Here is a 13216-nt window from a genome sequence, read left to right as displayed (position 1 = left end):
ATGTGCTGCTAGGAAAGCAAGCCTTTGCATAACTGGAAGGAGCAATGAAGGGCAGACTGGTCAGCTCCAGTATAAAAATCAGAGCTTTAGTTTAAATGTTGTCACAGCTCAGACACAGGACCTCATGCATGCCAGGCAGCTTCCCTACTACTGGGCCCCTTACTCAGTTCCTGACATTTTTTTTTTAATTTTCAAAGTTTATGTTTGATTTAGTTGTATTCTTTACTCCCTATATAAAATTCTGCATGGCATATTTTTATATTTTAGGGTTGCTATGGTTAAAAGTATGATTCTTCTTTGGCAGAATCCACTCTGGACAGTCACAGTGCATATTGAGTTGTAAGACCTATTTAATAGTAATATGATACACTATAATGATAGTATATAATAGTAATAGTGTATTGTTTAAATGGTCTGGACATGGCTTTGCTTACCTTACCCATAGAGTAGAGCTAATAACAACCTAGAAATTTTTAAAAAGTAGAGCTTATGAAAACCTTCTCCAAATAAATTAGTGTTGGTAAGATTCTTGAAGCTATTTAGCACCAGGAAGCATGGGTAGTAGGAAATAATCTTAATCATGTATTGTGTAATATTGTCAACAGTATAATAGAACAGTTAGTAATGAAGTTTGTGTAACTGTTTTTTATCTCAGCTGAGTATATAATGCTAACATGCTATGAAGTGGACATGATTCATGAGGACCAGGGTACTAAAAGTTTTATTTTGTTAATCTAGCTCTATACAGAGAGAGCACTGTTTTTTTTCTTATTTTAAAAATATTTTTATAAACATCATTAATTCATTCATTAATTAATGTGCTACTAGGAATTAAGTTTTGGTTAGTTAATTATGACCTATAGTTTTGGAATAATCATAAGGCAAATAAAATCTTTATTTTTCTAGGAACTAATTTATATCTTACTACCATGTTAATAATTTATTATACGTTTTAGGACAATTTTTGGTCTTGGTTATTTATATGTAAAATAAAGACCTGAGAATTTTTACACCTTATCTTTATGATTTGTATATAATTTTGTTATGTATCTTGGGTTTTTATTTATTGTGTTCTTGAAAAAACAAAGTTATTTGTGAGTACAAACCTCAGATTATATAGTTATTATGTAAAGGCTTGTTGCTCACTGGACTTCTGTGTTCTTGATACCTTATTTTTCCTTTTCTTTTCCCCCAATATTTTCAGATGTTTTGGAATGTTATTAAGCCCAGGTCGAAACGTGAAGAACAGTGACATGCATTTACTGGATATGGTAATGACAACCTTAAGTGTCCTAATCAAGTACAGAAGACAGTTATTCTATAGTTTAAAGTTTTGTCGTGTTGTCAGAATTGTTTATTTTAATTTTGGGATGGCAGTCATTAAATTTGGAAACTCAAACTTAAAATTATGTCTGAAGGAAAGAAAGTACACAAACGATTGTCTGTAGTGTGAAAGCGACAGTGACAGGGCCTGTCTCCTTCCGTCGGTTGGTTCCTTAGGAACCAGTCTCTCCTTTGAGCCTAAGGTAACAAGCAAATGTTTCAAAGTGCACATAACTTTCATTAATTAATGCACAGTCAACTGCAGCTCTGTGATGCTTTTTTTCTTTGAAGCATTTCCTTGAATTTGTACTTAGCAATGCATTTTGACTAGATTTCTTTAAGGAATGCAGTTAAAGAATTAATGAACCAGGCAGTGATGGCATAAGCCTTGAATCCTAGCACTTGGGAGGCAGAGGCAGGCAGGTCTCAGTGAGTTCAAAGCTGGCCCAGTCCACAGAACTAGTTCAGGACAAGGAAGACACAGAGACAATCTGTCTTGACAAACAAAAAAGCAAACTATCAAACCAACAAAAAAAGATTAATGTTACGTACTCGGGCTAGTGTTTGTTGTGAAGGCAGCAGTGTACCTTAACTCTCAGCCAGAAGGGCCTCTGATGCTGCCCTTAGTCAGAGAGTTAGAATGTTGCAGAAATATGGTAGAGTAAGCCTACAGTTCCTTATTTTGTGAGGTTTAGGTTTTTATATTTTATGTATTTCCTTTCAACTGTGTTTCATAAATATAATTTAAATATCATTGTGGGGAGTTTTTATTTTAATTATTTCACAGTATATGTCAGCACTAATGTTTTAGAAATATTAGAATGCACTGTTCAAACTTTTGAGAACCTAGTTGAATGCCAAATACTATGTGAATTATGGGTTTTATATTTGTTTAAAATATAGTTCTTAGTAGCTGTGGACACTTACTCTTATGATGGAATTAGACCTTTTGAGTGTGTAATCGCAGCAGTGGTTAAGTGCTTTCTCCAGTGTAGAGTGTGCCATGGACACAGAGGAAATCCTGCCTACATAGGTCACACGAGAACAGCCAGTTACGTTGAATGTGTTCGTATAGATGAGTTGTTGATCCACCTCTCTTTTACCTTTCTCTACAATACATCAGTAATGAATGCTGGCTTTCCAGAAGCAAGTCATAACATTTTTAGCCATGAGAATTCCATGAGGAGGTCTTTTTGAGAGTACTGAGGCATTATAAAAAAATTAAGATACTGGTTTTTAGTTATAGCTTTTCAGAATCTATAGAATAAAAGTGAGTCATTGCTCCAAATTTCCACATAAAACCTAAAGTCAGATCACAGAGTTCTAAAAGCAGTGTGAACCTCTGTGGCTCCTTAGTGAACCTGAGTAGTTTGACTTCGTCTTTTGAGTCATCACTGTCAAAGGCCTAGACAGTGTTCACATTCCTGGAAACGGACACTTGGGCAGTGCTTGGCTTTGCATTTTTAACATCACTGGTTGTGATTTACTGTTATCTGGCTTGTTATATTGAGCCTGAGCAGGCAGTTCTGGTTATTGATAGCTTATTCTTTGTAACAAGCAGAAGCTACACTCTTTGCAACTTTGCCTAAATAGTTTCTGTTTTGCTCTTAGAGTGAGATGCTCATACTTTTGCTCCCATAACATACCCAAATGTCATGTGAAACTGAAAACAAGTTTTCTGTCACTTCATTTATTTTAACAGACTTTGAAAAGACATGCATGTTACATTTACCAGTTTGTGAAATGTTTTTATTTATACTGAGAAATTTGTTATGATAAAAACCATTTTTAAAATTTCATATTTGAAAACACTGTATTTACATCATTTCTACCCCTCTTTCTCCCACTCTTTCTTGGGTTCATGATCTCTTCTGTAATTGCTATTGTTGTATTCATACATGTACATGTACACACTCACAGCCACTTGTTCAGTGTTACACTTGTGTTGCTGGTATGTACATATGTTTAGGGGTAATCATTTGATACTGGATAATGTATCAGAAACTTCACCCCTGGAAATAGTGATTTTTCTCTCTCCTGACAACCGTTGCCTGCCCACTGTTGTGACTTCAGGGAGGGCCTTCTGACATTCCCTCCATGTCCAATGGCATGTGCAGTGCTGTGCTCATTATGTGACTCTTTTTAGGCCATGTCAGTGTTGCACCTTCATGGCTGTAGCATGTGTCTTGCCTAGTGGTCCTCTGGCTCTTAGACTCATTTCTTTCCATTTCCATAGCGTTCTCTGAATCTCAGGTGTAGGGCTGTGCTGTAGATACTCTGTTTAGGGCTGGGCACCCCATGGTCGTTTATTCTTTGCATTTTGACCAGCTGTGGATCCTTGTAGTAGTCTCCATCTGCTGCCAAACGATGTTTTGATGACGATTGAGAGTTATATTTATCTGTAGGTATAACAATAAATGTTTAGAAAATGGAAGCTATATTGATGTAGAACAGTGATAGTCGTAATTTTTTTTATGATCTATGACTTCACCACATATGAGTGGATGGCTAGGTTTAAGGAACCAGACATGAGTTCTCTTGCATTACATGGGCCTTAAGTCCAATTCTGCAAGATGCCAGAGGAGAAAAGTAATTTATAGTCCGATCCAGCTGTTGAACTGACAGACCATAACAATGACTCACCCAGCAAGATATTCCCAATGGTATAGTAATGGTATTTATCTCGGGTATGTTGAACAATTTTTAAGTAGTTTTTTTCTTCCTTCTGCATATTTTCTTTTCTTTTTAAAAGATTTATTAATTTTATGTATATGAGTACACTGTAGCTGTCTTCAGACACACCAGGAGAGGGCTTCAGTTCCCATTACAAATGATTGTGAGCCACTATGTGGTTGCTGGGAGTTGAACTCAGGTCCTCTGGAAGAGTGGTCAGGCTCTTAACCACTAAGCCATCTCACCAACCCGCATATTTTCTAGTTAGATGAATTGAGACTTTTATAATTTATTAAACCTGTTATTGTGGCTTAAGGTTTTCATAAAAAGGAAAGTCATAATTATAAGTGACAATGTGTTTGATACTTTGCTCATTGCTATCACAAAAGATGAGGTTAAAAGCGGTGTAAAGGAAGAAAGATTTATTCTGGGTCATAGTGTAGGAGGGGACAGGAGGCTGAGTAAGGAGAATTAAATGACATTGAATGGGATTCTCCACATCTGGAAAGACCAGGAAGCTAAGGGCAGGATTTGCTGGCACTCTCCCACTCCTTTATCTAGTTCTTAACCCTAGAGCATAGAGAGTGTCTCACGCAGTCGGGGTGGGTGTTTCTCACCTCAGTTTCTCTGGAATCATCCTTACAGACACATCTAGAGGTTTGTCTCCTAAGCGATTCTAAATCCTGTTAAAAGAGTAATCAAAAAGAGGTAAAAGTTCCTGGAGGAGTTTATCTGTTTGTGTATGATAAACTGCTACTTTTTCTTTTATTTGCTGCCCACCTCCATCTTCTGTCCTGAAGGTCTTACACTCTGATCCCTCCTTTATCCTTCTGTTCTGTTTTTGTCTGAATGAACATAATTTTAAAGGTTTCTGTTGTTGTTTTGAGACCATCTTGCTGCATAGCCTTAGCTTGGCTGTAACTCAGAATCAACAATAACAACCAACCAGAGCTCCCAGAGACTAAACCACTACCCAAAGACTACACATGGACAGACCCATGGCTTCAGCTGCATGTGTAGCAGAGGATGGCCTTGTTGGGCACCAGTGGGAGGAGAAGCCCTTGGTCCTGCCAAGGCTGAACTCCCCCTGCCCCCTGCCCACCCCCATGTAGAGGGGAATGTCAGGGTGGGGAGGTGGGAATGGGGGGTGGTTAGGGAGGGGGAACACCCTTACAGAAGAAGGGGAAGGGGGAGAGAACAGGGAGCTTATGGACAGGAAACTAGGAAAGGGAATAACATTTGAAATATAAATAAAAAGTATCCAATTAAAAGAAAAGAATAAAAAGCAAACAAAAAGAATCCTTTCCTGAGTACTGGGGTTGTAGTTGTGTGCAAGTACACCTGACTTAAAGGTGGTTTTAATATTTATTTTCTTCATTTTTCTTTCTTTTTAATTAATTATTTTTACACTCAAGATTTATTACCCTCCTGGTTCACCCAACGACTGTTCCATATCCCATACTTCCTCCCTGCCCCCACTGTCTCCACGAGGATTTCCCCACCCTATCCCACTCCACCAGACCTCTAACCTTCCTGGGGCCTCCAGTCTCTTGAGGGTTAGGTGCATCTTCTCTGACTGAACCCAGACCCAGCAGTCCTCTGCTGTATGTGTGTTCCGGGCCTCATCTCACTGGTGTGTGCTGCCTGCTTGGTGATCCTGTGTCTGAGAGATCTGGGGGTCCAGGTTAATTGAGACTGCTGGTCTTCCTATAGGGTTGCCCTCCTCCTCAGCTTCCTACAGCTTTTCCCTAATTCACCTGCAGGGATCAGCAACTTCTGTTCATTGGTTTGGTGCACATATCTGCATCTGACTCGTTCAGCTGCTTGTTTAGTTTTGGAGGGCAGTCATGATAGGCCCCTTTTTGTGAGCGCACCGTAGCCTCAGTAATGGTGTCAGGTCTTGGGGCTTCCCCATGAGCTGGATCCCACTTTGGGCCTGTCACTGGACCTTCTTTTCCTCAGGCTCTTCTCCATTTCCATCCCTGCCATTCTTTCAGACAGGAAGAATCATAGGTCAGAGTTTTGACTTTTGGATGACAACCCCATCCTTCACTGGATACCCTGTCTTTCTGCTGGAGGTTGGCTCAAGAAGTTTCCTCTCCCCAATGTAGGGCATTTCATCTAACTTCCACCCGCTGAGTCCTGAGGGTCTCTCACCTCCCAGGTCTCTAATACATTCTGGAGGGTCCTCCCAACCTCCTTCCTCCCAAGGTCACCAGTTTCCATTCTTTCTGCTGGTCCTCAGGTTTCAGTCCTTCCCCCCACCCAACACCAGATCATGTTCCCCTCTTCCCCAACCCCAGTCTCCTTTCCCTCCCCATTTGTGGTTGCTTTCTTCTCTCTCCCAAGTGGGACTAAGGCGTCCTCACTTGAGCCCTTCAGCTTGTTGACTTTTTTGAGTTCTGTGGACTGTATCTTGGGTATTCTGTACTTGTGGGTTTTTTTTTCTTTTTTTCTTTTCTTTTTTTTCGTTAGTGAGTACATATACAGTGCATGTCCTTTTGGATCTGAGTTACCTCAGTCAGGATGATATTTTCTAGTTCCATCCATTTGCTGCAAAACTCAGGATGTCCTCATTCTTAATAGCTGAGTAATATTGCATTGTGTAAATGAACCACATTTTCTGTATCCATTCTTCTGTTGTGGCACAAATAAGGCTGCTATGAACCTAGTGGAATATGTGCCCCTGTGGCATGGTGGGGCATCTTTTGGGTATATTCCCAAGAGTTGTATTTCTGCATTTTTAGGTAGATCTAGTTCCAGTTTTTTGAGGAACCTCCAAATTGATTTCTAGAGTGTTTGTACCAGTTTGCAATCCCACCAGCAATGGAGGAGTGTTCCTCTTTTTCCACATCCTTGCCAACATGTGTTGTCACCTGAGGTTTTGATCTTAGCCATTCTGATTGGTATAAGGTAGAATCTCAGGGTCATTAATTTACTCTTTCTGTGGTAATTTTGTGTCTTTACTGGTGCTAGGAATTGAACTTAGTGCAGGAAATTTTACATTATGGTCTTTTATCTATAGATATTTTGACAACAAACAAAGGTTCATGTTTAATATAACTTTACAACTCATGTTTTTGTGATTCAGCATGAATGGGTACACCTCTTTTTTTGCAAGAATATATCTTTATAGTGACCCTGTGTTTGAAGATAGCTAGAATATAACAATATTCAAAGAAATGCTTTTGCATGGGGAAATTTATAATAAAACTTAAGCCCTGTTTGAATGTAGATACATATTTTAATAAATTAAAATGACTAAGGGTATAATTTTACAGTATGATAATTCTGCATAGTATCTTATGTTTCCATATGCTTTTTAATAGGAGTCTATGGGAAAGAGCTATGATGGGAGAGCTTATGTCATCACCGGCATGTGGAACCCCAACGCACCAATATTTCTGGCTCTTAATGAAGAAACGCCAAAAGGTGACTTTTCTTAAAATATTTTTATTAGTTCAAAATTTTTATTATGAACAATCTTGTTTTATTACATTTTTAGAAAGTACTGATGCCCCTTTAAATTGAAGATATATTTAGAATGTTTCTGAACATTTATGAAGCTTTTTTTTTTATGCTTTTGTGGGGAAAACTTTATTAAAACAAATCCTTTGAAAGTCACAGTGGTTGCATGCAAGTGATACGTGAAAAACATTTGACTGTGTGCTTTGTGTATGGCTGTAAAGTTGGTTGTTTGATTTGGGTGAGTATGATGGAGGAGGATGATATACAAGCACACAGATTTGGAAACTTGTGTACCTTTGTTTACCATCTTAACTAAGAGATGTATATTACTTTCATTTTTATTATTTACTTAGTCTAGAATTTAGATCTTTGATCTGCTCTTAACCTAAATTTAAAGTTTTACTTGATTTATAGTTTTATTGAAAATGCTTTATGTTCATTCTGTTAAGTTGTATGTTCAGAATATAATACATCATCTTGTTTCATCATTAAATTTATGTATGTATGTACATATGTATGTATTATGTCTGTCCTTAGTTTATGGACACAGTTGACTTTTGCTAAAGATAGGGAGCATTAATGATTACTAGTAGCAAGATATTCTCTTCTAGTGAAGAACATTGAAATGATAAAGTATTATCGGCTACATCCCCAGCTGTTAATTATTTTTTGAGGATATATATGCATTATGAAGAGTGCAAGTATTGGTGATTCTTCAGAGGTTTTTCTCAGTTCATTGCACACAGAGATGTTTATATCTGCAGTACTCTGCTGTACAGGGCTAACGTGAGAGGGCTGAGCGTCTCCTTTAGTTTTCAGTCACCACACAGACCTATTAGTTTCTGTCAGTTCTGTTTCAGGTTGAAAGAATGCGTCTTTGATTTTCTAGTGATTAGGTAAGAAACCCAATCATCTTGAGTAACATTTATCTTCGGCATTTTATTTGTTTATGTTTTTTCATTGCTAGGAATTCAACTGCAGGCTTTTTCTAGTCTGTCTACAGTCCTTGTGTTTTATATTGAGGATCTGATATGGAGAACGGAGTATGACACCTGTTAGGGGATTTAGATACTTGATTCTGATAGAACAATCAGGGCCCTAGGAGCGTTCTTGGAATACTTGATTACATGCTTATTCAGTGGTTAGAAAGTATTTAGAGGGTTGGGGATTTAGCTCAGGGGTAGAGCGCGTGCCTAGAAAGCAAAAGGCCCTGGGTTCGGTCCCCAGCTCCGAAAAAAAAAAAAAAAAAAAAAAAAAGAAAAGGAGAAAGTATTTAGAAATACATATTTAGAAGGAAATATGCTTGTCTAGATATGTAATTCATGTGTAACTTAAGAGACTTTATTTTCAGTAATCAAGGAATGATAAGACTCAGAAATTTTCTATTGCAGATAAACGGGTGTACATGACTGTTGCAGTGGACATGGTGGTCACAGAGGTGGTAGAGCCAGTCCGCTTTCTCCTGGAGACAGTAGTGCGTGTATACCCTGCAAATGAGAGATTTTGGTATTTCAGCAGAAAGACTTTTACAGAGACTTTCTTCATGAGGTTGAAACAGGTAGGATGTTTTTGTTCTTTTGTATATAGCATTGTTTGCCCGCTTGCTCACCTCCCTCCCTCCCTCCCTCCTTCCCTCCCTCCTCCTCCTCCTTCTCTCTTTCTCCCTCCCCTCCCCTCTCCCTCCCTCCTCCCTCCCTCCCTCTCTCCCTCTTTCCAGGGTCTCACATATATCAGGGTGGCTTCAAACTGATAACTGTAGCTGAGAGTGACCTTCAGCTGGTCTCACACCTCCCGAGTGCTGGGATTGTAGATATATGCCATCCCCACAGCCTATACACTGCTAGGGACCAAACCTGGGCCTTGGTCATGCCAGCCAAGCACTCTGCCTGCCAGCTGTGGTGTAGCCCCAGGCCATCTAACTTCATCTTCTTTATATGCAAATATACCCCCTTATATTACAACCAAAGACAATGAAATTCCTCAAAAAATCAAGTGGAATGTGAAGTCAACCAATGGATTGTTTGAAAACTGTACATTTTGGTAATTCACAAATTATTATATATCTTAATAAGCCTGAGCTCATGTGCTTGTAGACTGTGGCCATATTTAATAGAAATAATTAATCAGTAAAAGACAAAGGTTTCTTCTTTTATCTACAATTACTTGAAGCACTAACCCCCTAACAAAGTAAAACAAAGAACCACAAAACCCAATATCACCTCTCCCAAATAAACAGACACAAATATTCTATGCTTATAAAGTTAAAAAGTCCTAGCTGTATCTGGTGGTGATCTCTATTTGCTATATTTAGTAACCCACTTTGGTTGACTTTTCTCACTCTGATCATCAGTCAAAAGTATTTAAGGTTGCTTTCATATTAAGTAAACAAAATTTATGTTCCCATGGCATTCTTAAATTAGTCACCTTAGAAGATAAGATGTAATTTTTAAAATTGGAAAAATTTTTTCCATCTAGTTCTGACTCTTATTTTGATCATAATCCCCCTCCCCATCTCCTTCCAGGTCCTCTTCACCTCCCTACCCATCCAACTTGAAGCTGCCTTTTTTCTTTTTCTTTTCCTTTTTTTTGTTTTTAGGAAAGAAACAGGCAAATTGAAAATAAAAAACAAAACAAAATAGGACAAAATAAGTTTGGGGCGGGGGAGGAGAGGAATGAGATGCACATGTATAAGCAGAAGCACATGCCCATACAAAATGTTCATAAAAATGCAAAAGTGGAAACCACAGTATGTAAACAAAAGGCCAGTAAGGAGAAAAACGTTCACGCAAAGGACTGTGAGACAAAAGATATTAAAAAATAGCATTGCGTTCATTTTGTGTTGGCCAACTATTGCTGGGCGTATGCCCAGTGAGACACCATTGGAGAAGACTGACTGTCTGTCTGCCTGTCTGCCTGTCTGTCTGTTTGCCTGTCTGCCCGCCTGCCTGCCTGCCTATCTGTCTGCCTGCCTGCCTATCTGTCTGTCTGTCAGTCTTTCTTTCTTTGTGAGCCATTGTCACTTGGAGCTAGCTCCTGGGTTAGGGATGGGAGCTTGTATATGCACTTCTTTTCTCACGTCTGAGGTCCCCTCTGGCTTAGACCTACGCAGGCCCTGTGCATGCTGCCACAGTCTTTGTGAGTTTATATGTATGCTATTCCTGTTGTGTTTGAAAGGCATTAAAACATAGAATTTTTGTTTTGTATTAAAAGGAAGAAGAGAATTGGAAAATTTATGAAATGTCCTTTTAGTGTATAAAATTCGTGTGCTTTTTTTTGTTATAGTCCCAGTCTTCCAAATTTTATATTTTTGGCTTGTAACTATAATATACAAAATGTAATGTGACCATATCAGAAAATATATACAGGAGCCATTCATCGAATTTCATATTTAAAAATGTCTCATAGCTCGGTGAGGCCTCATGTAGTAGGTACTTTGAAATTACCATGGTTTTATTTTTTATTATTTTAGTTGGTAGTTTTCATCAGTTTTTATTGCTGTGTGGAATAGTTTTGTAGCATATTATAAAGAACATTATATGGGCAGTCTTCAAAACTTCACTCTTCTAAAAATCTTAATTTTTTATGAAATTTCCCCTCCTTTTTTTAATCTCCAATCTGCCCATCTTTCCTGCCTTCTTTTTTTCTTTTGTTCTTGGTTGCTTGTTAGCCTTGTCAAAGGATTTATTATTCTCAGAGTATTAGAAATGATATTTAATGATAGAATTTTGCCTACCTTATTGCTTATTCAATATTTTGTTGAGAGTGTGCATATATGTGCATGTTCATGTATGTGTGGTGTACATGTGAGTGTAGAAGCCAAAGGTTAGACTCAGGTGTTGTCCTTAGGTGCTCTTACCTCTGTTTTTGAGACATAATTACTAGCTGAGCTTGGAGCTTGCCATTTCAGTAGGCTGGCCAGCCAGCATTCTCCAGGGAGCTTCTATTGATCACTTCTATTGTAACACTGGGGTTACACATGTCCCGTATCCTGCCTCCTTTATAATGTGGGTGCTGAGGATCAGACCACGGCCCTTGTGATTTCGTGACAGTAGTTTACAAACTGAACTTTCCTCCCCAGCTCCTAGCACATTGCTCAACATTCTTAAAAGTAATTGTTCCCTATACAAATGATTTCTGCTTTTTCTGGTGTCAACATGTATAGGAGGTTGTCTGTCTGTCTGTCTGTCTTTCCTTCTTTTCTTTTCTTTCTTTGAGGCAAGGTCTGGAAGCTCAGGCCAGCCTCAGCCTCACTATGTAGATGAAGATGGCATTAGACTTTTTTTTATCCATTTGCCTCTAACTTACAAGTCCTGGGGTTATAGGTGCGTGGTAACATTCAGGTTTTATGTGACGATGGAGATTGATCTCAAGACTTCTGATGATAAGCAGACACTGTGAAATCCAGTAAAATCGATGAAAACAAACTTGTTTTAGGCATTAAAGAATAGGCATGTAGTGTCAGGAACTTGGAAAATGCAACGTTTATTTGATTGAATGCATAGTCTTGTTTCATAGTTAGGCAGCTTTGAGAATCAGATAAGTGGTAGATTTGGGGAAGTAGGTGGGTTTCTGTAAAATAGGTTAATTTTTAAAAGATCAACTGAGTCAGCAGCACTGGACACATGGATGGCTTTGACTTCTCATATTCTGGAGATATGTGGTAAATTACAAGGAACAATCTGAGGCAGTTACATAAAATAAAAATGAACAAAAAGAAGAAGAAAACCAATGTTATAAGAGAAATGATGATGTATTAGTTGTAAAGTAATCTTAAACAAATTACCTATGATACAGTCATTTAGGATAACATTGACACCAGGATAAAATATATTAAGTAAATGCTCATTTCTCGCTATCTCTACCTCCCTGTCTCTTCTTGTTTTCTGAGAGAGGATTTTTACTCTGAGCTCCAGCTGACCTGGAATTCAGTTTGTAGCCCAGGCTGGTCTCAAACGTGATAGCAGTTTGCCTGCCTCCGCCTCCAAAATGCTGAGATTAAAGGCATGAGCACTATTTCAGCTCTAGATTGGCATTTCATAAAACAAAATTAGTAAGGTTTGAATAATTGAAATAATATCTATTGGCACATCTGATGTCATGTTAAACAAATGTTCTGAAAAACATAATGCTGCTTATTATGGGTATTTTCAGCTCCAATAATAAATGGTGTTTATTTACTGGAACATCTGTTCTGAAATGATATTCTGGATTTTATGCTTGACTGTAAAAAGAATCACCTCTCATTTATATGTTTGTTAATCTCATGTGTTTTGGGTTTAAACAGATTAAATAAACATTTAGAGGGTACATATAAAACCAGTGTGTCAGATGGGCTGCTCTTTAATAAACAATAAGCCCTTTCCTCTCTCTAACCCTGAGTTTCCTTACTTTAGAGTCTTACTAATATCACTGAAGGCATTTCTGACATTGGCATTATTGAGCTATTGAGGGTAATTCAATGACTGTCACAGGCAGGTCAGCTGAAGGACAGGTTACTTTTGGCATATGTGGTATAGTTTTATGGTAACAGTATACTGTTTAAACTACACTCAAACTCCACAGGATCTTTGTTATATAATAAGGAAGTATATGAGACGTATGGATAGCTATGATATGGTATATGCCAAATGAGAAGACTGTCCAGTACTGTGGTGGTTAGATGTAGGGAAGCAGCACAGCAGTAAAATGCCAGCGGTGATAGACAAAGCTCCATTGAGGAAACATACGTCATTTCCTGTAAGCCTTGTAGTAC

At 38.2% G+C, this 13216-nt stretch overlaps 1 protein-coding gene across 3 annotated transcripts in view; it reads left to right on the top strand.

Annotated features, from left to right (window-relative positions):
- The window catches only part of Rabgap1l (RAB GTPase activating protein 1 like), a 558252-nt gene that overhangs the window by 90416 nt on the left and 454620 nt on the right, over positions 1–13216 (top strand). For all 3 annotated transcript variants that reach the window (XM_032915702.1, XM_032915698.1, XM_032915699.1), the window contains exons 8-10: positions 1205–1271; positions 7326–7428; positions 8856–9022. In XM_032915702.1, the coding sequence (XP_032771593.1) occupies positions 1205–1271; positions 7326–7428; positions 8856–9022 (337 nt within the window). The remainder of the gene's footprint in view (positions 1–1204; positions 1272–7325; positions 7429–8855; positions 9023–13216) is intronic.

This window comes from Rattus rattus, chromosome 10 (genome assembly GCF_011064425.1).
Source record: "Rattus rattus isolate New Zealand chromosome 10, Rrattus_CSIRO_v1, whole genome shotgun sequence".
NCBI lineage: Eukaryota > Metazoa > Chordata > Mammalia > Rodentia > Muridae > Rattus > Rattus rattus.
This window is presented reverse-complemented; position numbering and strand designations above follow the sequence as displayed.